Here is a 27,572-nt window from a genome sequence, read left to right as displayed (position 1 = left end):
ACCTGCCTTTACCAATGCTAGCAGTGATTTGAGTCATTTATCAGAAGATGTTTCTCTAGAGAAAGTGCAACTTTTTAAAGAAGTCTGAAGGGCCTGCATTATAATACTCCTGTTGTAGCTTCATAAAATACCAACTTAATTCTCTACATATAGAATCATTATAGCCTCTCACCCAATTTCAGACTAGAGTCCTTGAATGAAGAGCTGGCCATGTACCTTTAAGAACAGACACTGTGATATTGCCACAAATAAATATTTTAAACACACATACCAGTCACTATAAAAAATAAACTCTGGTTGATTACGTGGGATCTACTGAGTTGTAAGGCTTTAATGGTAGAGCTGCTTGCATTGTATTCTTGACTAACTTCAGAGCCTTCTCTTGTTTTGGGCCCTACTCAAAACTGAAGGTATCAGGAATTACTTAGGAAAAGGTTTGAAGTAGCTGATGTGTAATATACTGCAAAATGTGTCTATTTCAAATAATACATTTAGAAATAGGGAAATAAATAAGGTGTATTTGGGAATGGCTGGACATGTTACGAAATAAATTCAGAACAAACTTTGCTAATTTTAGTTGACCTTCCTGAGCCTCTATGCTACATCGTTGCTATGGTCTGAATGTTTCTGCCAAAACTCATGTTGAAATTTAATTGTAATTGTAACAATGTTGAGAGGTAGGACTTTTAACAGGTGACTAGGTCATGAGGACTCTACTCCCATGAATGGGCTAATACTGTTATCAGCAAAGTGCATTAGTTATTACGGGAATGGGTTCTTGATAAAAAGGATGAATGTGGCCCAATTTTCTCTCTGCCTCACATGCATGCTTGCTTCCTCATTCTACCATGGGCTGACCCTCATCAGATGCCAGTGCCATTCTCATGGGCTTCGGCTCCAGAACAGTGAGTCAAACTTCTGTTATTTATAAAATTATCCATTCTGTGGTATTCTGTTATAGCAACAGAAAATGGACTAAGACAATTGTGTTTGGTATCCATGGATAAGTGTCAGTTCAGAGGCAGTGTCTACTAATCTCTCCAAAGTGTGAATATATTCTTTATAATCAGTTACCTTGGTGAATGAATGCAGTTTCCTTTAGGCAAGATCACAAAAAGAATTTATATTATGTATGTACAGCAATGTCATAGGGTGCATCCTCAAGAGGGTATCACCATTCAAGAGGTCCTGGGAAGATAAACTTGAGCTAGTCTGGAAATTAGATGAGAGGTATAATTCTTCATTATGGTGACTCAAGTCAGGATTATGCTCGTCAGTCCCAGAGATTTTAAAAACATTATTACTATTATATGGATCTATTTTTCATTCTATTTCAGTCTCAGGAATGCCATAGTCAATTATGTAGCACCAAAGAGTTCTGCAAGCAAACAGTTCTAAAGACTACTGCTACCCATTTTATTAATCACATATACTCTTTATTATCCAGTAGGTACATGGTGACACTTTGTTCTTAATGGGATTTCATTCTTCCTATTGAAATCAGTGAACCATTCAATGGCAACGTCTCACATATTCAATTATAGTTGGTAGAAAATAGTCACTGTTAAGATTTCCCCTGGTTGAGTCCACATTTCAGCAACTGAGCAAACAGCAACAGCTATTCTAATCTCCTTGATCAGATGTATTGGGCCTGGAGTCTCTGGCTAAGTACACACGTCCATACACGTTGCCTATATCAATATTGTGTTTCTTCCTCTTCTGTCTAACAAATTTAGAATCAATTCTTACACACGTTTCCCAGGTTTCCGATACTGTGAATTAGGGGTCTTCTGAGACTTGACACTAGTTTTGGATTAGGAGGCAATGGAGCCATAGAGAGAGTGAAGTGGACAGAGTTTCTAGTAATGGTGGCCAGAAAAGGTCATCAATTCCCTTTTACAAAACAAATATAAAATGGATAGAATTATCATAAACAACCATTTCAGGACACTGGAAATTGATGAAAGGCAGATAAGAAATTAAGAAACATTTATGCTCAAAAAATAACTAGAGCCTCAGATAAGAATAGCAAGAGTCTGTTTTTTTGCTTTTTGTTGTTGTTGTTTCTGTTTTCGATGTTGTTTTTGTTTTTTTAGTCTGGGGATGCTCCCAAAGTCTTCCTCATGCCCCCAGGTCAGTGGGTAGAAACTTTGGTTTTATCTGAAGTTGGTTATAAAAAAACAGCAGCTTTGGTGTCAGAAAAGTCAATCTATATTTGCAGCAGGGGTTGGGTGAGAAAGTCCAGCTTCAAACAAAAGAGACCACCTGAGAAAGCCTCATTAAAAATGAAAGCCAGGTGAGACCTGAGAACTGGCTGGAACTTTGGCTACATTCACAGCTTGGACACAAGTTGATCAACAGGGGGTGCAACCTCAGGGGCTCTAGGTGTTTGTTTATAATCTCTGTCCCATAGTTAACCATTAAGCAATATAGTCAAAGGGAAAATCCTAGAATTCTAGGCTAAAAACTTAATTAAAAACCAAGACTACACTAGCATCCACAGTCAGCAGATTCTGCATTTAAGTTGGAGAAAGTAACTAAAAAAGGCAAACAACAAGAGTGATATTTGAAAACATAAAACAAAATCCAGAGTTGCTACAAAATGTTCTGTTATTAACCATATATTATAAATCATGTAAAGACACAGAAAAGTGAGAGTCAAACTCAGGGGACAAAAACAGTCAATAGAAATTGTTTTGAATGACCCCATATGTTGATTTAGCAGGCAGAGATATGAAAATAGATTTTATAAAATGTTTAGAGAATTAAATGAAACTATGTTCAACTAATTAAAAGAAAAATATCATGACAATGATCCAGAAATTTTGGACTTTTTTTTTTTTGAGACAAAGTCTGGCTCTGTCGCCCAAGCTGGAGTGCAGTGGCACGATCTCGGCTCACTGCAACCTCTGCCCTCCGGGTTCACACCATTCTCCTGCCTGAGCCTCTCAAGTAGCTGGGACTACAGGTGCCCGCCACTACACCCAGCTAATTTTTTGTATTTTTAGTAGAAACGGGGTTTCACCATGTTCGCCAGGATGGTCTCGATCTCCTGAGCTTGTGATCCGCCCGCCTCGGCCTCCCAAGGTGCTGGGATTACAGGCGTGAGCCACCGCGCCCGGCCTGTACTTTTAAAAAACAAATAGAAGCTACAAAAGGAAGCAAATACAAATTCTACACTTAAAAAATAAATTAACTGAAGTGAAAATTTTATTTCATGGTATCAACAGCAAATATGACATGGCAGAAGAAAGAATGATGAACCTGAAGATTAATCAATATAAATTATTTAGTCCAAAAACACAGGCAAACACAAGAATGAAGAAAAATAAGTGTCTCAGAGATTCGTAAGCCAAACTAAAACATACCAACATAGATGTAGAAGGATTCCCAGAAAATGAATAAAGGGGTAGAAAAATATTTGAAAATAATGCCTGAAATCTTCCTAATTTAATGAAAAAACATAGATTCAAGAAGCTCCAAAAATCCTGATGCAAAGAGAATCACATATAGACACATCACAGTCAAGCCACTGAAAGCTAAATACAAAGATAAAATCTTGAAAACAACCTGAGAAACAGACTCATCATGTACAGAGAAAAAGCAATACAATTAACAGCTGATGTTTGAACACACAAAACATTAACAGCAGAAGATAAGTAAATGGCATTCAAGTTGTTGAAGGAAAAAATAAAACATTTTTAAAAATAATTCTACATTTAGCAACAATATCCTTCAAAAATGAAGGCAAAATAGAGATGTTCCCAGATAAACAAAGACTGAGAGCATTTGTTGTTAGCAGACCTACCTTACCACAAATACTAAAGGAATTCTTCGGGCTGAAAGGAAGTGAAAACTGGCATCAATTCATATCTACAAGAAGAATGAAAAACAACAACAAACAGAAATTCTAACTATATTAGTAAGTTTTCTTCAAAGAAGTGGAAGCAATATAATATATATGTGTGTGTATTTGTGTGTGTGTACTTTATGTATTTACATGTATAAAGTAAGATGACATATATTGCAAAAATTGGCACACACATTATGGAGGCAAAGAAGTTCCATGATCTGCTGTCTACAAGCCGGACCACCAGGAAAGCTGGTGGTGTAATGCAGTCCAAGTCCTAAGGCCTCTGATCTGAGAAGCCAAAATGAAAGTTGTGGTCTGAGTCTGAGAACAAGGATCACTCATGCCTAAGAGCAGGAGAAGGTGGATGTCCCAGTACAAGCAGAGGGGAAATTTGGACTTCCTACACATTTTTGTTCTTTTCAGGCCTTCAATGGATTGGATGATGCCTACTCACATTGGTGAGGGTGATCTTCTTTATTTAGTCTGCTGATTCCAGTACTAATCCCTTCCAGAAACACTCTCACAGACACACCCAGAAATAATGTTTTACCAGCTATCTGGGCATCTCTTACCTCAGCCAGGTTGACACATAAAATTTAACACCACACTACCTATGTAACATAAGTAGGTAATTATAAAGAAATGTATGTGTATGTATTGCATTGTTATTTTTTCTTTAATTTAATTTAAAAATCATATGCTTAACAGAAAAGAAAGCAGTAAAAGGGGAACAGAGGAATAGAAAATATACAAAACATGGAAAACAAATAACAAAATGGAAGATATTGATTCAATCATATCAGTAATTAAATTAAAAGTGAGTGGACTAAATAGTCTGATTAAAAGAGAGAGATTAACAGATTGGATTACATAAACAACAGTATCCAGCTATATTTTGTTTATAGGAGATACATTTTAGAATCAAAGACATAAATACTTTTATGGTGAAAGGTTGTAAATAAATAAATCATACAAACAGTAAGCATAAGAGAGCTGAAGTGGCTATTCAATTTACACTTGAACAAAATGAGTTCAAACTCTGTGGGTCCACTTATACATGGAATTTTTCTGTATTCCCATAAAAATATTGTAAAATTATTTGGAGATTAGTGGCAACTTCATAAAGCACACCAACCATGTGACCTACAAATATCACAATAACTAAGAAAAAGTTAATTATGTCATCAATGCATAAAACATATGCAAATGCTAGTTTATTTTATCATTTACTACCATAAAATATACATGAACCTATTATAAAAAGTTAAAATGCATCAAAACTTATGCACACAAACTGCAATTTGCAGTTGAAAGAAATATAAACAAATGAAAATATGCAGTATTAAGTCATAACTGTATAAAATTAACCATAGTATATACCGTACTATTGTAATAATTTCATAGCCACCTCCTGTTGCTTTTGTGGTGAGCTCAAGTGTTACCAGTATCTGCTTAAAATGCCCTGTGACACTAATCATATCCATGTGAGCAGTTTATTTCTCCAGTAAACTGTATAACACAGTAAAGAGTAAAATCTCATGGTTCTTATGTATTTTTCATCATATTTAGAGTAATATAGTTAATCATGGGACCCATATAAAGTGACACTAGCAACGCTATATGTGCTCTCAAGAAACAGAGAAAAGCCATAGCATTAAAGAAAAAGTTTAACTGTTTGCTGTGTACCATAGATCGAGGTCTGCAGCTGTGGTTGCCCACCATTTTGAGATAAATGAATCCAGTGTAAGGACCGTTGTAAGAAAAGGAAATTAGTGAAACCATTGCTACAGCTGCACCAGCAGGTGTGAAAATCTTGCACATTTCATAAAATATTTTTTAATCTCATATTGAAAATGCAGCTTTTCATTTCATGAAATGGCAGGATTTGCTATTATAATCAAGGCATACCTATGTACTCTAATACTATTTGAGAAAAAGCAAAGTCATTATATGACAACTTAAAGTAAAAGGAAGGTGAAGATCTAAAGTTGAAGAATTTAATGCCAGCAAAGGATGGTATGATACTTTTAGAAAGAAGTTTGGGGCTGGGCATGGTGGCTCACCCATGTAATCCCAGCACTTGGGGAGGACGAGGCAGGCAGATCACAAGGCCAGGAGATTGAGACCATCCTGATCAACACGTTGAAACCCCGTCTCAAGTAAAAATACAATAAATTAACTGGGTGTGGTGGCGAGTGCCTGTAATCCCAGCTACTCAGGAGGCTGAGGCATGAGACTCTCTCGAACCCAGGAGGCAGAGGTTACAGTGAGCCGAGATCACGCCACTGTACTCTGACCTGGCGACAGAGCAAGAACTCCCTCTCAAAAAAAAAAAAACAAAACAAAACAAAAAAAGTTTTGCTTAAAAAATATCAAGACAATAGGAAAAACAGCTTCTGCTAACAAAGAAGCAGCAATTTCCCAGATGCCATTAAGGAAATTATTGAGTAGAAAGGATACCTTCCTGAAGATGTTTTCAATATAGGCAAAAGTACCCTATTCTGTAAACAGGTCACAAATTATATTTATTAGTAAGAAAGAGAAGTGAACACCAGATTTTTACAGCAGGAAGAATTTGGCATACTCTAATTTTTTGTGCAGATGCAGTTGAGTTTATAATCAAGACTGCCCTTATCTATAAAGCTTGCTAGCTTCTGAGACTTGGGGAAAATATAAATACCAGCTGCCAGTCATCGGATTGTATAACAAGAAGGTCTGGACGAGAACCCTTTTTCTGGATTGGTTCCATTGATGCTTTGTCTCTGAAGTCAGTAAGTACCTCGCCAGTAAGGAACTGCCTTTTGAAATTCTTTGATTTTGGACAATTTCCCTAGCCACCCAGAATGCCATGACTTCAACACAAAAGGCATAGAAGTGGTCAACTTGCACCCAAACACAACATCTCTAATTCAGCATCTAGTCTCTAAATCAGGGGATCATAAGAACATTTAAGGCTCACTACATGTGGTACTCTATGAAAAAGATTTTCAATGCTATGGGAGAGAACCACAATATAGAGTACATCATGAAAGTCTGGAAGGCTTACATCATTGAAGATACCATCATTATTACGGAAAAAGTCATGAAAGCCCATCAAGACTGAAACAATAAATTTTTGCAGGAGAAAATTGTGTCCAGATGATGTGCATGACTTCACATGATTTATGACAGAGCCAATCAAGAAAATCATTGAAAGGGATTGTGGATATGGAAAAACTAAAAAGGTAGAGGGTAAAGGGTTTCAAGGTACAGATCTCGGAGAAATTCAAGAAATAATAGACATCATATCAGAGGAATTAACGGAATTAATGTCTTCCATTAAGAAGATGACTTAATGGAGATGAGTGTTTCTGAACCAGTGCCAGACAGTGAGGAAGAAGACGTGGAAGAAGATGTAGAGGAATTAGTGCCAGAAAACATATTGACATTAGACAATCTGGCAGAAGGGTTCTGATGATTCAAGGTTGCCTTTTTTTTTTTTTAAACAACATGGATAATAGGAGATTTGAAATTAAAGCAAAGGTGGAAGAGGAATTGATACCATATAAAAACATTTTTAGAGAAATAAAGTGGAAGATTCAGAGATAAATTACAGTGTATTTCTGTTAAGTTACAGTGTGTGCCTGTCTCTCTTGCCTTTCCTTCTATTTCATGCACCTCTTTTGCCTCTGCCACCCCTGAGACAATAAGACCAATCCCTCCTCTCCTCCTCAGCCTAATCAACATGAAGACAAAGGTGAAGACCTTAATGATGATCCACTTCCACTTAATAAATAATAAATATATTTTCTCTTCCTTATGATTTTCTTAATATTGTCTTTTTTCTAGCTTACCCTGTTGTGAAAATATAGTATGTAATACACATAAAATCAAAAATATGTATTAATCAGCTGTTTATGTTATTGGTAAAGCTTCCGGTCCACACTAGGCTATTAGCAGTTAAGCTTTGGGTTAGTCAAAAGTTATACTCAAATTTCTGACTGTGCGGGGATCAATGCCCCTACTCCTCACATTGCTCAAGGGTCAACTGTATCAACATCAAACAAAAATAGACTTTCAGACATGGAATATTACAAGACAAAGATATAAGGCTAGGTGTGGTGGCTCATGCCTATAATCCCAGCACTTTGGGAGGCCAAGGTGGGTGGATCACTTGAGGTCAGGAGTTTGAGACCAGCTTGGCCAACATGGTGAAACCCAATTTCTACTAAAAATATATAAATTAGCCAGGGATGGTGGTGGGTGCCTGTAGTCCCAGCTATTTGGGAGGCTGAGGCAGGAGAATCCCTTGAACCTAGGAGGTAGAGGTTGCAGTGAGGGCAGATCATGCCACTGCACTCCAGCCTGGGAGACAGAGAGACACTCCATTGCGGGAAAAAAAAAAAAAAAAAAAAAAAAAAAAAAATCAAAACTACAATGAGATACCATCTCACACCAGTTAGAATGGCAATCATTAAAAAGTCAGGAAACAACAGGTGCTGGAGAGGATGTGGAGAAATAGGAACACTTTTACACTGCTGGTGGGACTGTAAACTAGCTCAACCATTGTGGAAGACAATGTGGCGATTCCTCAAGGATCTAGAACTAGAAATACCATTAGACCCAGCCATCCCATTACTGGGGATATACCCAAAGGATTATAAATCATGCTGCTGTAAGGACACATGCACACATATGTTTATTGTGGCACTATTCACAATAGCAAAGACTTGGAATCAACCCAAATGTCCATCAATGATAGACTTAATTAAGAAAATGTGGCACATATACACCATGGAATACTATGCAGCCATAAAAACAGGATGAATTCCTGTCTTTTGCAGGGACATGAATGAAGCTGGAAACCATCTTTCTAAGCAAAGTATCACAAGGACAGAAAACCAGACACTGCATGTTCTCACTCACAGGTGGGAGTTGAACAACGAGAACACATGGACACAGGGCGGCATCATATATTTCGGCCTGTCTGGGGGTGGGGAGCTGGGGGAGGAATAGCATTAGGAGAAACTCCTAATGTAAATTATGAGTTGATGGGTGCAGCACAGCAACATGGCACATGTATACGTATGTAACAAACCTGCACATTGTGCACATGTACCCTAGAACTTAAAGTATAATAATTAAAAAAAAAGAAATAAAAACAAAAGTGTGGTTAAGTACTAGCCAAGGACAATTACCACTGTGACAATGCTTGATAATTTTAGTAAAGATTTATGGGTTTTTTTTGGAAAAAGAAAGACAAAGAAATATATTTTGATGTGATAAAAGAGTCAACATGTTAGAAAAATAAACAATTATAAGTGTATATACACATGAGAACAGTTCCCCAAATTCCTGAAGGAAAAAAATATAGATTAGGAAGGAGAAATAGACAAGTCAACAATTAAAGATTTCAGTGATTCTATTTCAGTAATTTGTAGAACAAAAAAAAATCTGTAAGGATATAGAAAACTTGAACAAACACTACGAACCATCCAGATCTGATATTTATGAAAGACTCCATTAAAATAAGAGAGAATACATTCTCTTTACAAGTATTTTTTGAGTATTCTCCAGGCAATACCATATGTCAGGCCACAAAATAAGCCTAAATACATTTTTATCTTTTTGCCTTATTTTAACATAAAACATCAGCCTTCTTTTGGTTAGTATTCACATGATATATTTTTCCATCCTTTGCTATTTTAAAATTTTATTTTATTTTTATTTTATTTTATTTAAATTCCAGGATACATGTGTAGGATGTGCAGGTCTGTTACATAGGTAAACATGTGCCATAGTGATTTGCTGTACTATCAACCCGTCACCTAGGTATTAATTCTAGCATGCATTAGCTGTAATTCCTGATGCTCTCCCTCCCCCCACACCCTACCTCCCAACAGGCCCCAGTGTGTGTTTTTCCCCTCCCTGTGCCCATGTGTTCTCATTGTTCAGCTACCACTTACAAGTGAGAACATGCAGTATTTGGTTTTCTGTTCTTGTATTAGTTTGCTGAGGAGAGTGGCTTTCAGCTCCATCCATACCCCTGCAAAAGACATGATCTCATTCCTTTTTATGGCTGCATAGTATTCTATGGTGTATATGTACCACATTTTCTTTGTCCAGTCTATCACTGATGGACATTTGGGTTGATTTCATGTGTTTGCTATTGTGAATAGTGCTGCAATAAACATATGTGTGCATGACTGGTTATATAATAGAATGATTTACATTCTTTGGCATATATACTCGGTAATGGGATTGCTGGGTCAAATGATATTTCTGATTCTAGGTCTTTGAAGAATTGCCACACTGTCTTCCACAGTGTTTGAACGAATTTACATTCCCACCAGCAGTGTAAAAGCATTCCTATTTCTCCACAGGCTTGCCAGCATCTTTTGCTTCTTGACTCTGTTGGGGGAATGGAGTTTCGTTCTTATTGCCTGGGCTGGAGTGCAATGGCATGGTCTTGGCTCACTGCAACCTCCACTTCCTGGATTCAAGCAATTCTCCTGCCTCAGCCTCCCAATTGTCTGGGATCACAGGCACCCACCACCACACCTGGCTAATTTTTTTGTAGTTTTAGTAGAGACAGGGTTTCACCATGTTGGGAGGCTGGTCTGAAACTCCTGACCTCAAGTGATCCACCTGCCTCAGCCTCCCAAAGTGCTGGGATTACAGACGTGAGCCACTGCGCCTGTCCTGTTTTAACTTTTTAATAATTACCATTCTGACTGATGTGAGATGGCATCTCATTGTGGTTTTGATTTGCATTTCTCTAATGATCAGTGATGTTGAGCTTTTTTTCATATGTTTATGGGCCACATAAATGTCTTCTTTTGAGAAGTGCCTGTTCATGTCCTTTGCCCACTTTTTAATGGGGTTGTTTGGTTTCTTTCTTGTAAATTTGTTTAAGTTCCTTGTAGTTTCTGAATATTAGACCTTTGTCAGATGGGTAGATTGCAAAAACTTTCCCCCATTCTGTAGGTTGTCTGTTCACTCTGATGATAGTTTGTTTTGTTGTGCAGAAGCTCTTTAGTTTAATCAGATCCAATTTGTCAATTTTTGCTTTTATTGCAATTGCTTTCGATGTTTTCATCATGAAATTATCGCCCATGCCTATGTCCTGAATGGTATTGCCTAGCTTTTCTTCTAGGGTTTTTATAATTTTGGGATTTACATTTAAGTCTTTAAGCCATATTGAGTTAATTTTTGTACAAGGTGTAAGGAAGGGGTCCAGTTTCAGTTTTCTGCATATGGCTAGCCAGTTCTCCCAGACCCATTTATTAAACAGGGAATCCTTTCCCCATTGTTTGTTTTTGTCAGGTTTGTTGCAGATCAGATGGTTGTAGATGTGTGGTCTTATTTCTGAGTTCTCTATTCTGTTCTATTGGTCCATGTGTCTGTTTTTGTACCAATACCATGCTGTTTTGGTTACTGTAGGCTTGTAGTATGATTTGAAGTCAGGTAGTGTGATGCCTCCAGGTTTGCTCTTCTTGCTTAGGATTGTCTTGGCTATACGGGCTCTTTTCTGGTTTCACATGGATTTTAAAGTAGTTTTTTTTTTTTAATTTTGTGAAGAATTGCAATGGTAATTTAATGGGAATAGGATTGAATCTATAAACTACCTTGGGCAGTGTGGCCATTTTTACAATATTGATTCTTCCTATTCATGAGCATGGAATGTTTTTCCACTTGTGTCCTCTCTGATTTCGTTGAACAGTGGTTTGTAGTTCTCCTTGAAGAGATCCTCCACTTCACCCTGGCCAGAACTTCCAATGCTATGTTGAATAGGAGTGATGAGAGAGGGCATCCTTGTATGGTGCTGGCTTTCAAGGGGAATGCTTCCAGCTTGTGCCCATTCAGCATGATATTGCCTGTGGGTTTTTCATAAAAGTATATGATTATTTTGAGGTGTGTTCCATCAACACCTAGTTTATTAAGAGTTTTTAACATGAAGGGATGTTGAATTTTATTGAAGCCCTTTTCTGCAGTTATTGAGATAATTGTGTGGTTTTTGTGCTTAGTCCTATTTATATGATGAATTACATTTATTGGTTTGCATATGTTGAACAAGCCTGGCATCCCAGAGATGAAGCCGACCTTATCATGGTGAATAAGCTTTTTGATTTGCTGCTGATTCAGTTTTCCAGTATTTTATTAAGGATTTTTGCCTCAATGTTCATCAGGGATATTGGCCTGAAGTTTTCTTTTGTTGTAGTATTTCTGCCAGGTTTTGGTATCAGGATGACCCTGGCCTCATAAAATGAGTTCGAGGGAGTCCCTCCTTTTCAAGTGTTTGGAATAGTTGCAGAAAAAAATGGTACCAACTCCTCTTTGTACCTCTGGTAAAATTCAGCTGTAAATCGGATGGTCCTGGACTTCTTTTGGTTGGTAGGCTATTTATTACTGCCTCAATTTCAGGTTTTGTTTTTGGTTTATTCAGGGATTCAACTTTTTTCCTGTTTCAAGCTTGGGATAGTGTATATGTCCAGGAATTTATCCATTTCCTCTAGATTTACCAGTTTATGTGCATAGAGGTGTCTATAGTACACTCTGATGGTTGTTTGTATTTCTGAGATCAGTGGTGATATTCCCTTTATCTTTTTTTTATTGTGTCTATTTGATTCTTCTCTCTTCTTTTTTAGTTTAGTTAGTGGTCTATCTGTTTTATTAATTTTTTTCAAAAAACTAACTTCCATTCTTCTTTTAACCTTTCTGTATGCTGATAGTTAATGTGTCTGTTGTAAACAATCCTTTTTCCTATTCAATCTGAAACTCTGTTTACTAATTGGCCTATTATTTCTTTTACATTCATTGCATTTAATGAAATTACTAATATATTTGAGTTTAAATATATTATGTTAGAATTTGTTTTATTTTTTTCCCATTTTCTGTATACCTCCCTTCTCTTTTTGCTTTATTTTAGATTGTTTTTTATTTTTTGTTTCTCTTTTGTCAATTTGTTATGTATACATTGTCTTAATGATTATTTCAGAGGTTACAGTTCAAAGAAAATGTAAAGACTGTAAAAAATTTTAATTTATCTTCATTTCAATGCTTTTATTGTTATGTATTTTAACTTATAAATATTTTTAAATACACAAGGCATTATGGTTGCTAGTGTATACAATATAAATTATTAATTTACTTACCCATATTTTTATCTTTTCTGATTTTTTAAAAGTCATTTTTGTTTGTTTAAATTTCTGTTTCCATCTAGGGTGAATTTCCCTTCTACCTAACTCCTTTTCATGTTTCTTTTAATTTGGGTTTGCTGGTGACAAATTCTCTCTCTCTTTTTTTTTTTTTCTTGCATATCTAAAGCTATTATTGTTTTTGTCTTCCTTTTGAAAGCATATTTTCCCTGATGATAGAATTCTAGCTTGGCAGTTGTTTTCTTTCAGTATGTTGAAAATGTCATTCCGTTAATTTCTGTTTTCCTGCTGTTAAGTGGTCAATTATTAGCTTTATTGTTAGTCTTTGAAAATAATGTCTTTTTACTCTAACTCTTTTTAAGGCTTTTTCTTTCTTTCTTTTTTCTGTTGTTTTATTTGATATGTCTACATGTATTTTATGTATCAGTGAATATGTATTTATCCTGTTGGTAGGTAACTCAGGGTGATTCTTAAATTTGTGTCTTAATGTTTTCCTCAAGTTTGAAAAATTCATGGCCACTATTTCTTCGTATATTGCTTCTGATACATTCTATCTCTCCTGTTAATCTGGTAGTCTAATTACACTTGTGCTAGATCTTTTTCCAGGGTTCTATATGCTTCTTACACTCTTTTATACATATTACACTACTTTTTTTTCTCTGTGCTTCAATCTAGATATTTTTTACTGACACATCTTCCAATTCACTGATTTTATCTCCAGTTATTTTTAATGTGGTGTTAAAACATCTATTAAGTTCTTAGTTTCTCTTATATTTTATACTTCTGGTGTTTTCACTTTATTTTTAAATAATATTTCTCATTCTCTGCTGTGATTTGAAAATTTGTTGTATATTATTTTTTCAACATAGTAATAATTATAATAGTTTTTATTGCTGCATAACAAATTAACATGTTTAGTAGCTTAAAATGCCACAACATTTCCACTGGACAGGTGTTCTAGGCATGGCTTAGCTGGGTTCTCTGCTCAGGATCTCACACACCAGCAATCAGCATCAGCAGAGCTGTATTCCTTCCTGGAGTTTGGCCTCCACTTCCAAACTCATGTGGTTGTTAGCAGAACTTAGCCCCTTGTGGTTATAGAACTGAGGTTGTGTTTTCTCTCTGGCTTTCAGCTGACACTGTTAGTTCCTAGATGTTGCCTATATTCCTTGCTACATGACCCTGTTACAAATCCTCTTAAAACATGGCCGCTTAATTCTTTAAAGTCAGCAAGTTAGTATTCTTGCTCCATTCTGTTATGATAAATTCTTATATAATGTTATATAAGCATGGGAATGAGACGTATCATCATCTTTGCCATATTCTATTGAACAGAGGCAAGTCACAGTTCTGCCCACACTCAAAGAAAGGGAATACATGGGTGTGACTCATTATAAGTCACCTTAGAATGTGTCTGCCACAGTCATGTTTATCTTAAATTTGTATCTTGTAACTTTAATATGATTATTTTATGGGTTTGTTTGCATTGAGTGTTTTTTTAAAGAAATTTCTTGAGTCTTTCATCTTTGTTTTTTTATCCTGGTATGTCTGGTGCATTTTTATTACATCTTGGACACTCTCTATCAGAAATCCTCACACTTTCCTGAAAAGGGCTAGGTAATAAATAATTTAAGGTTTGTGGATCATACATAAGTCCCTGTTCCAACTATTAAATTCTGCCATAGTCACACAAAAGAAGCCATAGATGATACATAAGTGAATGAGTGGGGTTGTGGTTCAAAAAATTTCATTTTTGTGTGTGTGCTTACTGATATTTGAATTTTACATAGTTTTCACATGTCACAAAGTAGATTTTAAATTTGTTTTCAATTATTTAAAATTGTAAAAACTAGTATATCCCTTGCAGCCTATGCAAAAACATGTAGTGGGCTCATGGGCTGTAGTTTTCCTACTCCAGTACTATAAGAAAAAATTATAAAGACAAATTGGTACTCTAGATTCTATTATCTTCCTCTAGAGAATATTTTATTTTGCTTCTCCACATGTAGTTAGACTAGGGGCAAGATCATGTTAATCTAACTGGAAATTAAATTAATTTGAAGTTTTAGTCTTTGTGAAGGGTTCATTTATTTCCACTTTACCCTTTCACAGAGAGTATAACCCTTAAGCATATGGAAATTTCTAGATACTCTGCTCAGTTTATTAGTTGTTTTGACCAAAGACCACAAACAGCAAATTACAATTCTTCAAGGAAACTGCAAAGAATTGAGGGTCAAGCTAACACATCTGCATATTCTTTCTTTCTAGAATCTTGGCTTCTCAACCATTCACTGACTTAGTAGCTATATCCATATATTACGGTCACTATAGCATCATTCTAGAGGTGTAGGAGAACTAATTGTACCCTTCAATTTTGTGTATGAATAGTAGCAGGGTGAAAAGAATCCTGGTAAGGAGTCACTTATTCCAGTTCTCTCACTTGTCTTCAGTTTTTTCATTTGTAAACTAGGGATAACAGTGTGGATGTATATGTCTACTTTATCATGTTATTGTGAGGTAACATAAAATAAGGTGATGGATGCAGAGTAGGAGGCAAAGTCATCAGCAGCAGCATCACCACTACCATATTATTATATCATCACTCATGGATGAACACACCAAGGCCCACATACATGTCAGTCTAAATACTTGACAAGTTAGTCACAACTATGGAACTAAAACCTAGGTAAACCAAATCTCTAATCTAATGCTTTTTTCACCATTGCCAAGATGTCTTTTTAGGTTGCTACCATTAGCAGTACCACTATTGAACACAAATTCAAATTAAATTCAATATTACCAATATAGCCCAAATTATAAGGCTGGATTTCCTTTGTTTAAGTCTTAGTTTCCCATTTATCAGTTCAGTGTCCTATGGGAAATTATATAACATCTCTGTGTCTGTTTTCTCCTAAAAAGCGGTACAACTGTGCTATCTTGTAGTTTCATTCTTAAGATTAAATGAGTTAATATGTGTGCATTGCATAGTTTAGTACCTAGCATATAATAAGAGCATGTAATAGGTATTTTTTTTAGAAGTAGCAGCTCTAAGTTCACTGAGAGAACAAAAGATGGATGACAGAGAGTCTCTATATCTAAGGAGCTGACAATTGAGTTAGCAATCAAGACCAACGCAAAGAAATAATTAGTTAAAAATGTGTGACAATTGAGTGCCAACTTTTACATATCTTTCAACTATAGACACTCATTACCATATGTTTGGGCTATGGATAATGAGATGGATTTAATATGCAGAAGGTTCCCTGGCAAGGCTGAGGCCTTGAGACAAACTGAGCTGAGGGCTCCAAAATGAAACATAGGGTGTGTGGCAAGAAGCTGAGAGATGAGAAAGCTCAGTTTAAAAGTATGAAAGCTCATACAATAGAATTCAGGAACAGGGTTGTTGATTCTTTCCAGAGACTTTAAAGTGCTTCAAATGTCAGAGTATCTGAAGGTCAGCCCTCTGTATGAGGGCCCCATGCATAAACCCTGCTTAATAATTGTCGCTTCAATTCTCTCATGTATGAAGAGTTACTCTATAAGGCCTTAAGCTACCCTCCCTTGGCACCAGAGAAATGGACAGAAAATCTGACATGGATTTTAGCAGGACTATTACCCATGCTAATAAGGGAAATAAGCCTTTTCATCCCAGAGATTGTCCGTAATAGCCAAGCCAACTCTGTTCTCCAAAGTGTTATTCTCAGGATTAGGAAACGAGCTGCATTAGTAATGAGTTCTCCAGATGCTCTGCTGTTTGGATTGTGTCTTCTGCCATTATCACTTGGGAGTAGTAAGTGTTGTTTTGGAGACAGAGACATCTAGTACTGGGGACAGACAATTTGTACCTTATTAAAAAACACCTAAGCCAAAGTTAATGCTTTGTGACCCAAAGTTGAAATCCTTCCAGTAGACGGGCATGTGAGAATCTAGGGGAACTTAGTGTGGCTTCACTTCTGGTGTCAGACACAGGAAGACTGAGATAGGCATTATTTCCTTCCTCTCTAAATAGCTCCTTTAGTTATCACATTCTTGGTGCTATCTAAAGATTAGCCAGAAAAGGGGGAAAAACTATAGCTCTGCTCAGTATGACATTAGTGACCTTCTGTTAAGGAAATTCATAGGCTCTTCAGTAAAATACCTTAGTTCCATAAAGTGATTGTTAGTTAAATGACTGATATGTTTTAAATAATCTTAGAAAAGGCATTGACAAAAATCTGGGAAACATTGTATAACTATCAGTAAAAAAAAAAAAAAAGAAAGAAAGAAAAAAATCTATAATACATGATTGTAGGCAGTCAAATTTCCAGAGTGGTGGATATAATTCAGGCATAAGCACAACTCTCTAGAAGACTCAAAAAACATGCTACTTGATGAGTTTCACTTCCTTAACTGCTGGGATGGGGAATGTTTCTGATAGTATATACTGTTATTGCATAGCCAGTGATAGTCTATGGAAAGGGGAACATGGGTTCTCATAAGAAAGAATGTGATTTCTAAGAAGTTGGAAATGTAGATGAATAGACTAATGTAGAGAAAAGGGCCATAAAGTACTTGGAAGACTGTAATTGGATCCTATACCTAATGCTGTCCAAGAATCTAAGCTCCAGGAGAAAAAAGACCAATTGGGTCATCTTTATTTTCTTAGCACTAGCGCCAGTACTTATACTTTGTGACTTCCCAATGCATTGAACTCTTGAAGAAGTTGTTGGTAAAATCAAGCACAACTGTAGTTTAAGCAAATTGAAATGCACAGGAGACTTTTTGTTTTAGATTTCAAAGGTTGCTTTATTAATATATAATTCTGCATATTTATGTGGTGCATGTGATTTTCGATACATTAATACAACGTGTAATGATAAAATTGAAGTAATTAGAATATCCATCATCTCAAACATTTATTATTTCTTTGTGGTGGGAACACTTCACATCTTCTCTTTTAGAAATTTTGAAATATAAAATAAATTCTAGTTACCTCCTGTACTATCGAGCACCAGAATGGATTCCTTGTAACTATATGTTTGTACCTGTTAACCAGCCTCTCTTCATCCACAACCTCACCATTTCCAGCCTCTTGTAACCATCATTCTCCTCTCTACCTCCCTGAGATCAACTTTTTAAGCTCTCACATGTAAGTGAGAACATATGATATTTTTCTTTCTGTGCCTGGCTTATTTCGTTTTAAAAATTTATACATAATAGTTGTACATATTTACAGGGCACATGTGATGTTTCGATCCATGCAGAAAATGAAAATGCACAGGAGATTTTTAAAGATTCAGGAAACAAAAGGATAAGTAAGTTTTCTTCTTCAGGGAAAAATTGTAAACACTACGCTCATCTAGGATTGGGCCAGGAACAGGCCTGTGTCACATTTTTTGTAATTTATTTGAAAGCAAGGAAAGGCAATACAAACTCCAAAGTCAAAGACATTACCTGAATTTTGAGGTTTCTGTCTATCTGTACCCTCTCCACTTTTTTATCTTGCATTTTTCCCTCCTCACCTATACTTCCTAGACTTTAGATGAGTAATCCTATCCTTGCCTACATTTTAAATTTCCCCATTCCACTCTGCATCCCTTTACTGATTATTCTTTTAGATGGAGCTGGGATAACATTTTTGGGGGAGTGTTACCAGTTTAAATAACTATCTGGAAGAGAGGGAGGCAAATATTCAAGGCCACAGACCTGAATAAGATCTTCTGGTTAATAAAATAAAATTACATTATGAAAATAATGTGAATTAATTTTAATGTATGCATGTGTAAAGGAAACTGTGGTCTTACAACAATGGGCTCCACACTATCAATTATAACCCAGGCAAGGGATCTAGATGTCACTGCAGATTGTTTCTAGATATATTAGTTGGATGAGCGACTATGACCCAAGGGAGAAGTAAAATATTGAGCATCTTCAGGAAAGGGATTAGAGGATTAGAGGCAAAACCGAAAATTATACTCAACTTAATCCACACCTGTGTTAGTATAATACATGCAGCAGTGCATGGATTTGGTCAATGCACTTCAAGAAAGATTTTAAAAGAGCATTTAAAAAGTCCATTTGAACAACTGGAAGGGAAGTTACAACACTTACAAAGTTAACGTTAGGATAATCGCATACTTGTTTACAAATCCAGAAATATTAGATTGAAGCCCCTCCACCCCTACCCCTGATCCTCTTAGAAATTTAAACTTGCTAATTTGGGGAAAATGGAAAAGAAATAACTGTAACTTCTGATAACACTAGCATTTATTGAGGGTTTCCTATATGTCAAATGCTAGGTCAAACTCTTCATACAAGTAACCCATTTAATTTTCATGGCAATTCGATGAAATATTAACATACTCAACTTACAAATGAGTTAAATATGACGGTTAAGATTCCGAGGAGCTATTGAGGAATTTATGCAGGAGAGCTCCATGAACAGGTTTTTGAAAAAAGTTAATGGTAACATCCAGGAGGAAGACTTAGACTAAGATCAACCAAAAGAAGACAGATTTGTTAGGAGGCCTTGTGGTGATCATAGAGGAAGGTGATGGCAGTCAGTAGTTGGGCATTGGTAGAAAGCATGAAGTGGAGGGGACAGGAAGAGAGAATTCCAGGAGGCACTATCTTTGTGTGGAAAAGGGAAGGGTGGTAGTCAGGACAGTTCTCAGCTTTCTGAATGGAGATAATGGTTAAACATGGTGAGAATTTATCAGGAGTAGATGTGGGTATAAGGAGCAAGGTTCATCTGCGCCAGTACAATCTCTCATGTTGGGTCTACTTGAGGTAAGACAAAAGGAAGGTGGATCAGCTTATTTGTATCCACAACATAGCTTGGAATATGCAAAATTGAAGTAAAAAAATAGGATGCTTCCTCTTTCTCTGATTAAATGAATATTATCTTTGCTCTCATACTAGAAAAATCTGTTTCCTACTTAAAGAATGACCCTCAGATTCATTTTGCCATCTTTTCTACCTTTGATTAGAATTCAAGGAGACAATGTAAATATTGCAACACCATATCAAACCATTTTTTATGATCCTAGGTGATATTTATTGCAAGGTCTCTAGAAAAAGTCATCGGTAGAAGTGTTCCCTTTTCTACTCTTCGATGGTCACTGAGGATTTTAGATGCAGGGCTTAGATAAGTGAAGATCAGGACCTAGGGTTCTGAGGAGGAGAAGCATTCTCAGGACTCTCACAGGGCCTTTGGCATAGAAAACTGCTGACACTGTGAAAAGGATATCAATCAGTCTCACATCTTCTATTCTTCACTATTCCTCACTGGATCCTTGGGAAGTAATTCAGGAGTGTGTTGAGAAGGAACTCTAGAGCTAGGCACATTTGATGTACCACCCGCTTCTTCCTTGACGTAGGCCCACTCCTTCAATGGCCAGGTAGTTGTTTCTTTCTTTCTTTAAACAGCTTTATTGAAGTACAATGGATATATAATATGCTACATACATTTAAAGTGTACAATTTAGGGAGTTTGGCCATATACATACACCTGTGAAATCATCATCATAATTAAGGTAACAAATATATTTATCACCTTTAAACACTTCCTTGTGTCCCTTTGCTTTTTGTTTTTTGTGGTAAGGCACATAACACGAGATATACCATCTTAAAAAATTTTAAGTGCATATTACAGTATTGTTTAAGAATTATGCTGTACAGCAGCTCTCTAGAACTAATTATCTTGCATAATTGAAACTTTACATGAATTGAACAACAACTCCCCACTTCCTCTTTCTTGTTCCCCAGTAATCACCATTCTATTCCCTGCTTCTATGACTTTGACTATTTTAAATACCTCATCTAAGTGGAATCATGCAATATTTGTCCTCCTGTGACTGGCTTATACCATTTAGCACAATGTCCTCCAGTTGTTGCAAAGGGCAGGATTTCCTTTTTTAAAAAAGGCTTAACAACATTACATTCTATGTACATACCACATTGTCTTTATTCATTCATCTGTCAACGGACAGTTGGGTTGTTTCCACAATTTGGCTATTGTGAATGGTGCTGTAATGAACATGGGAATGCAAATATCTCTTCTAGATTGTTATTTTAATTCAGGTGTAGAAAACATGTTCAGTGTCACTAACCATCAGGGAAATGCAAATCATAACCACAGTGCAATATCACCTCATAACAGTTAGGGTGGCTAGTATTTTTTTTTAATCTATAATCAGAAGATAACAAGTGTTGGAGAGGATGTTGAGAAACTGTGCACTGTGGGTGGGAACGTAAAATGATATAGCCACTGTGGAAAAGAGTATGGATGTTCCTCTGACCTCCATATGATCCAGCAAGCACACCTCTGGATCATATACCTCTGGGTATATAATAATAATAATAAAAAAAGAACCAGGGAGTTATTTCTACAGATCTCTTTCAGTTTGTTACCACCTTCTGATCACTATCTCTGCTCTCAATCCCAGAGTCCTAGGGTACCCTTCTACGCTTCCAAAGAAGGGGGTGAGGGCAGGTGATTACTCTGAGCAAGTAGACAACAGGTCTAGGGCATTGCTCAGAGGATGGACATGCTTTTCACAGAAAGCCTTGGTCCAGCTTACTCTCATGATTAACTCATCACATCTTCCTTTCCTCTGCCCAGCCCTTTCAAACCTAGACCTACCTTGATGCCAAAGCCAAATTCCACTTTTGTGACTGAGTTCCTCTTTGAAGGTTTCTCCAGCTTCAGGTGGCAGTACAGACTTGTCTTTTTTGTTGTTTTTCTAACTTTGTACCTGCTGACTCTCTCTGGCAATGTGATTATCATGACCATTGTTCGCCTGGACCATCATCTCCACACTCCCCACCCCATGTACTTCTTCCTGAGCATGCTATCCATCTTTGAGACCTGCTACACTGTGGCCATCGTTCCCTATATGCTTTCTGGTCTCTTGAATCCTCACCAGCCCGTTGCCACCCACAGCTGTGCCACTCAGCTCTTCTTCTATCTCACCTTTGGCATCAACAACTGCTTCCTGCTCACAGTCATGGGATATGACCGCTATGTGGCCATCTGCAAACCCCTAAGGTGTTCAGTCATCATGAGTAAAAGGGCCTGTATCCAACTGGCCTCTGTGTCACTGGGGATTGGCCTTGCATGGCCATTGTCCAAGTAACATCTGTGTTTGGCCTGCTGTTCTGTGATGCCTTTGTCATCTCCCACTTCTTCTGTGATGTGAGACCCCTGCTGAAGCTGGCCTGCACAGACACCACTGTCAATGAGATCATCAACTTTGTTGTCAGTGTCTGTGTCCTTGTCCTACCTATGGACCTGGTCTTTGTCTCCTATGTCCTCATCATCTCCACCATTCTTACGATTGCCTCAGCTGAAGGTCGGAAGAAGGCCTTTGCCACCTGCGCCTCCCACCTCACGGTGGTCATCATCCACTATGGCTGTGCCTCCATCATCTACCTGAAGCCTAAGTCCCAGAGTTCCCTGGGACAGGACAGACTCATCGCAGTGATCTACACTGTCATCACTCCCCTACTGAATACTGTTGTGTACAGCCTGAGGAACAAGGAGATGCTCTGCGCAGAGCCATGGGGCAAACAAGGAGATGCTCTGTGCAGAGCCATGGGGCAAAAGCCCCTGTCTCCTTTACGAAGAGAGGTTGTGAAGCCTTTTTCTTTGAGTTTATAAATATGTATTAATTTTTAATGCTCTTTCAATAATGCCCTTTTGTATGGGATCAAGAAGACTAGACTAAATTGAACTGAGTACTAAAACTGGAGGTTTCTGTTTGAGCTTGTTGTGATCGTCTATGCTCTGCTCCAGAACATTTACAAAATAGCTTAGCATATGGTTATGAATGTAGGAAAAAAAAATGCACGCCTGAATTATGCACTCACATACACATGCACACAGCTACACACACCCTGAGAATATTTTGAGTTATACAACTCCATTAAAACATAAAGTCTGGCCAGGTGCGCTGGCTCACGCCTGTCATCCCAGCACTTTGGGAGGCTGAGGTGGGCGGATCACGAGGTCAGGAGTTCGAGATCAGCTTGACCAACATAGTAAAACCCCGTCTCTACTAAAAAATACAAAAATTAGTCGGGCATGGTGGTGCACGCCTGTAATCCCAGCTACTCAGGAGGCTGAGGCAGAAGAATCACGTGAACCTGGGAGGTGGAGGTTGCAGTGAGCCGAGATTGCACCACTGCACTCCAGACTGGGCGACAGAGCTAGACTCGGAAACAAAACAAAACAAAACAAAAAAACATAAAGTCCAGCAGGGTTCTAAAAAGCTAATGAGCAAAATGTTTGGAAACCACCTCAGAAAGATTTTCCAGTTGACTGTTAAGGGTGTCAGAATAATTTGTGCCACATTTTAAGCAAATAAGTTAGAAGATACTACACACATATATGAATTTCTGTGGACACTGCAAGTTTTCTTGTAAAAGAAGAAAAAAAAGGAAAAAAAAAAAAAAAAGCTAGAGGCAGACCTTCCAAGTTGATGGAACTGCTCTAACTGACCTAGGAAAGAGTACAGATGTGGGAAAGCAAAAAAAGCATCAGCTACTGAGAACACAGACATGAACTGTCCACATTCCTGAGATGCCCAGATCAGAAAACTCAGATTGAAAAGAAGAACATGCTGAAAAGGTTAAGACTTTTCATACACTCAGCACAAGAGTAAAAAGGATGCAGGTTGAAAGGATCAGCAAAAGTATAGTTCCTCTTGCCAGGTTGACATAAAACTCTCTGAAATAGTTTTATAAACATAAGCACTTTAACTACAATTTCTGAAAAGAATTATTAAAGAACAGAAATCTGATGCATGACTTAAAAATTTTCCAGTGAGCTCCTAAGCCTGCAGGGGTAAATTTTCAGAAGTTTCTTCTTCTATACTCCCAACTTTAAACCTGAGTTATAAACAGCATTTTATGCCCGAGCATCACAGGAGGTGAAAATATATGTACTGGTGCCAGGAAGGATATTCTCTCTCTCATCTTTCCATTGCACTCTGGCCTTCTATACTGAGGAACAAGCATACCCAGAGTTTCAAATACAGTCCTACAGTATCCAGAATCCATCCAATCCAGTGGGGTGATCCCGTAGAGGCAAGACAACACTTCTGATAGTGTCGTAAAGTCTGCTGGATGCTGAAAATGGGACAATTCATTGGAAATAAGTTATTTAAGTCAAGTTTACGTTGTCTTGCTTTGCCAAAAATTGTCATGTGAAGTCTGACTGGTGATAAAAGATATCTTTGTTTTAGTGTCCAGATTTCTAGAAATGATATAGTTCGTTGCTGTGAGGTTGGTCAAGAGACAATTTTTAAATCTTTGCTTAGTAGTTCTGCTGAGTCTGATTAGAAGCCATTGGGTAAAGGTCTGCTGGCCAATGTCACACTGTCTGCTGTCTGAAGTTGTATTTGGTGAATGCTGTGGCACATCACCTGGATTGCACTCCTTCAGGACCCACACAAGCATTCCTCCAGCTGCTGGGAGTGCCTTGGGCTAACGGCTCTCAGTTGAGTTCCTCTTCAAGAATTGTCCTTGTTAAACAGCTGCTTGTTCCAAGGTCATGCTCCCTTCCCAGGGATATACTACCTCCAGTGGTTTGTCTATTTAGGGTATTGCTTCGCCTTAAGATAAGTAGGAAGGGCTCTCCCAGCTCCAGAGGTTTTTCTTGACTACATCACATTTCAACTTTTTTGTTTTTGTCCAATATTGCTTTCTTCACTTCTTCACAAGTGTACATGCTGAGAGCTAACAAACATGCTGTGTTCAAATCTCTGTCTCAGTGTCTGTTTTCCGGGGACCTCAACCTGCAACATTTTAGGATCTCATTTCTAAAACAGCCATTAACGTAAGTGTAGAATTCAAACTTTCAGCCCTGATATATTCTAGCAAATGCAGATCAGTGGCTCCTGTATTTTAATTTAAAATAATTTTATTCTATTTATTGAACTATATTTACTGTGATTCAATTTGGTTGGCAGCAGTGCAGTATTATCTTCTTGGAAACTAGTTAAAAAATTAAAATCTGAACTTTTCTCAGAATCCACAGGAAGTCATTCTTTTCTTTTCAAAAAATTATCTGTGAGCAGTCTCCATTTCATTGCAGCCTGATGCTAGTACCTTGCAGAGAACTTGCTGACCATTGTCAATGATATTTGAAAATTGGAAATAACAGGAAAGACTGAAAGTGGACTTACACCATTTAATTTTCAAAAAGGGGAAGAGTGTCATTGTCATAAGTGAAATATATAAGTGAATTGTTGTGGTGAGCACATTGATAGAGTAAAAGGTTTGTGGTGGGAATGTTGTAGCGATTGATGAAGTTCCAGATAGAGACTTGGGCTTGCTTGGTAAGTAGCTGTCCAGAGCTGGGCAGATCAGCTATGGCAGGAAGACAGCCCGACTCTCTGAGATTATCTAGAGTCCTAGGCTGGCAGGTGCCTCTGCCATCCTCAGCATAAAACTTCCATCTCCAGGTTGTCACCATTTCCCATTTAATGAGAAGAGGGAAAGATCAGAGTCCTTCTTCAAGTACTCAACTCCCCAATATACTGACAAGGTGTACCATTTGTCTGAGTCTCCACTCTGAAGGTGGTCACAGGAGTTTGTCTTCCATTGGCCACCAGTGGGAAGCTACTGACTTGCTTTTCAGAAAATCAGCCCCTAACTATTGTGAATTCATGATGATTTTTTGTCTGCCAATTTGGAACAGCAATTCATGGGGTAGCAAATTTTGCCCTATGAACTGGGCTTGACCAATTTGGTAAGAGAAATTAAGTGATAAAGGGGGTGACAAGGGTGAATCTAGAGTGAATTATTTCTATTCCAATCATCTTTATAACACATGTACTCCATCTCTGGCATAGTAAAAAGTGTTTCATGGGTAAAGACATCTTTATAAGTGCCATATTTTAGGGGTCCACAAAATACTCAAGCCCTGACCCTATGTTCCACATTCCCTCTGGAGCAAGAGATGTATGACTATCGGGAAGAAAATGGGTAGAAATAAATGAGTAGAAACCCAGACAGGTCTGGCACAAATGTGGAATTTAGATACTGTACACGGAAGAGCACAGTGAAAGAAAAGAACAATGTATGGAGGACGAAGGAAAATTTTACACTGGAGCTTCTTGGGGAATGCATTCTGAGCCTTAGTGCCTGGATAATTACTACATATGAACTTAAAGTAATAAATTACAAAATATCTGAGCTCTAAGGGACCTTAGAGACCACCTCCACCAGACTCCTAGTTTTAACAAAGAAAAAATAGAATCTCAGAGACTGGCAAGTAACTTGGCCCAATCACAGCTAGTTAACAGATTGGATATCCAGACCTGTGTTCTATCCATAGTCCCCTTAATCTTGCAGTGAGGGTAAAGGGAAGATAAAAGTGAAATGTGGTACTCAAGAACCTAGAAAATCTCTCAGAAAATGTATCTCAAGCTGATCAAGCCCGGACTTTCTTATCCATATCAAATCTCTCAGTTTTGAACTCTGCATCACTGGCCTCAATCCCTTGTCTGAAATAAAGGGGTAAATTGCTGTTTAGCCTGATGCCTGAAATGCTGATGTGCTATGTAGAGCACTGGGGAGAAAGGTGTGGTTAATGAATGTGGTGGAAAGCCTGGTCCCAAGGCTAAAACATAAGATAGACCTTGGGGAGGTGGCAGAGGAAGCATTCTGAAGCAACATCAGGGAGTCTCCCAGGGAAACTTTACCTGGCCTGTTGCTGAGGAGAAATCTCTTCTCCATTGGCCAGACTTTTTTTTTTTTTTTTTTTTTAAGTGGAGGAGAGTGTGAAGAAAGGCAATACCAGATCCTTATCCAAAGTTTAAAAAAAAAGAAAAAAATGTTTTAGTAATTTCCCTGTTCTTTCTGGCCCAAAAACATTCCTTGGAAAAAATGGGACTTGTAGGTCTCATGGATATTTAAAAGTTTTCTCCCCAGCCACACTTCCTCATACTTTAATTGTTCTAAGGCATGGACAAGCTACAGGCACTCTGATCTTTCACTGATTTCCATGAATCCACAGCCAGCACCAGCAATATGTTGCCCATCTTCCCTACTGCTTTCTCTAAGCCCTGAGTATAAACATTTCTATGGTCAGGGTCATGGGGGTAGGGGGTAGTGGTGGCAAAGACTGGGTCTCATGTAGGTGCTAAAAGTTCCTAAATTTGTATAAATTTTTGCAATTTACAAATAACTTTCAAATACAGACTCTTATTTGATTCTCAGAAGAACTCTAAGAGGTAGACAGGATGATTATTATGTTTTTTTTTTCACAAATGAAATACTGAAGTCCATGGAGGTATAAGAAGATTTTCCCAGATCACAAATCTAGAAAGTAGAAGAGTCAGGATTTGAATTGATGTCTTTTTCTGTATGGTTTAGTCTCTTTCTAATGGATAGCTTTATAATAAGCAGAAACTTGGCCAGGTGCAGTGGCTCACACCTGTAATCCCACACTTTGTGAGGCTGAGGTGGGAGGATCGCTTGAGGCCAAGAGTTTGAGACCAGCCTGGGCAAAATAGCAAGAATCCATCTCTACAAAAAATTTTAAAAATAAATCATAGGTAAAAACTTAATCCCATTTACTCTATGACAGAAGAATG

At 37.5% G+C, this 27,572-nt stretch overlaps 2 protein-coding genes across 2 annotated transcripts in view; one reads left to right on the top strand and one right to left on the bottom strand.

Annotated features, from left to right (window-relative positions):
• The window catches only part of LOC126935658 (sodium/potassium-transporting ATPase subunit alpha-2), a 907,274-nt gene that overhangs the window by 829,565 nt on the left and 50,137 nt on the right, over nt 1-27,572 (bottom strand). The window lies entirely within an intron of this gene.
• Nucleotides 21,618-22,641, top strand: LOC126936260 (olfactory receptor 10J3-like). Its single transcript, XM_050758864.1, is given in 3 exon segments — nt 21,618-22,083; nt 22,086-22,462; nt 22,465-22,641. Coding segments are annotated over 3 exon segments (1,020 nt in total).

Source organism: Macaca thibetana, chromosome 1 (genome assembly GCF_024542745.1).
Source record: "Macaca thibetana thibetana isolate TM-01 chromosome 1, ASM2454274v1, whole genome shotgun sequence".
Lineage (NCBI taxonomy): Eukaryota > Metazoa > Chordata > Mammalia > Primates > Cercopithecidae > Macaca > Macaca thibetana.
The sequence above is the reverse complement of the archived record's forward strand: the minus strand, read 5'-3'. Positions and strand labels throughout refer to the sequence as shown.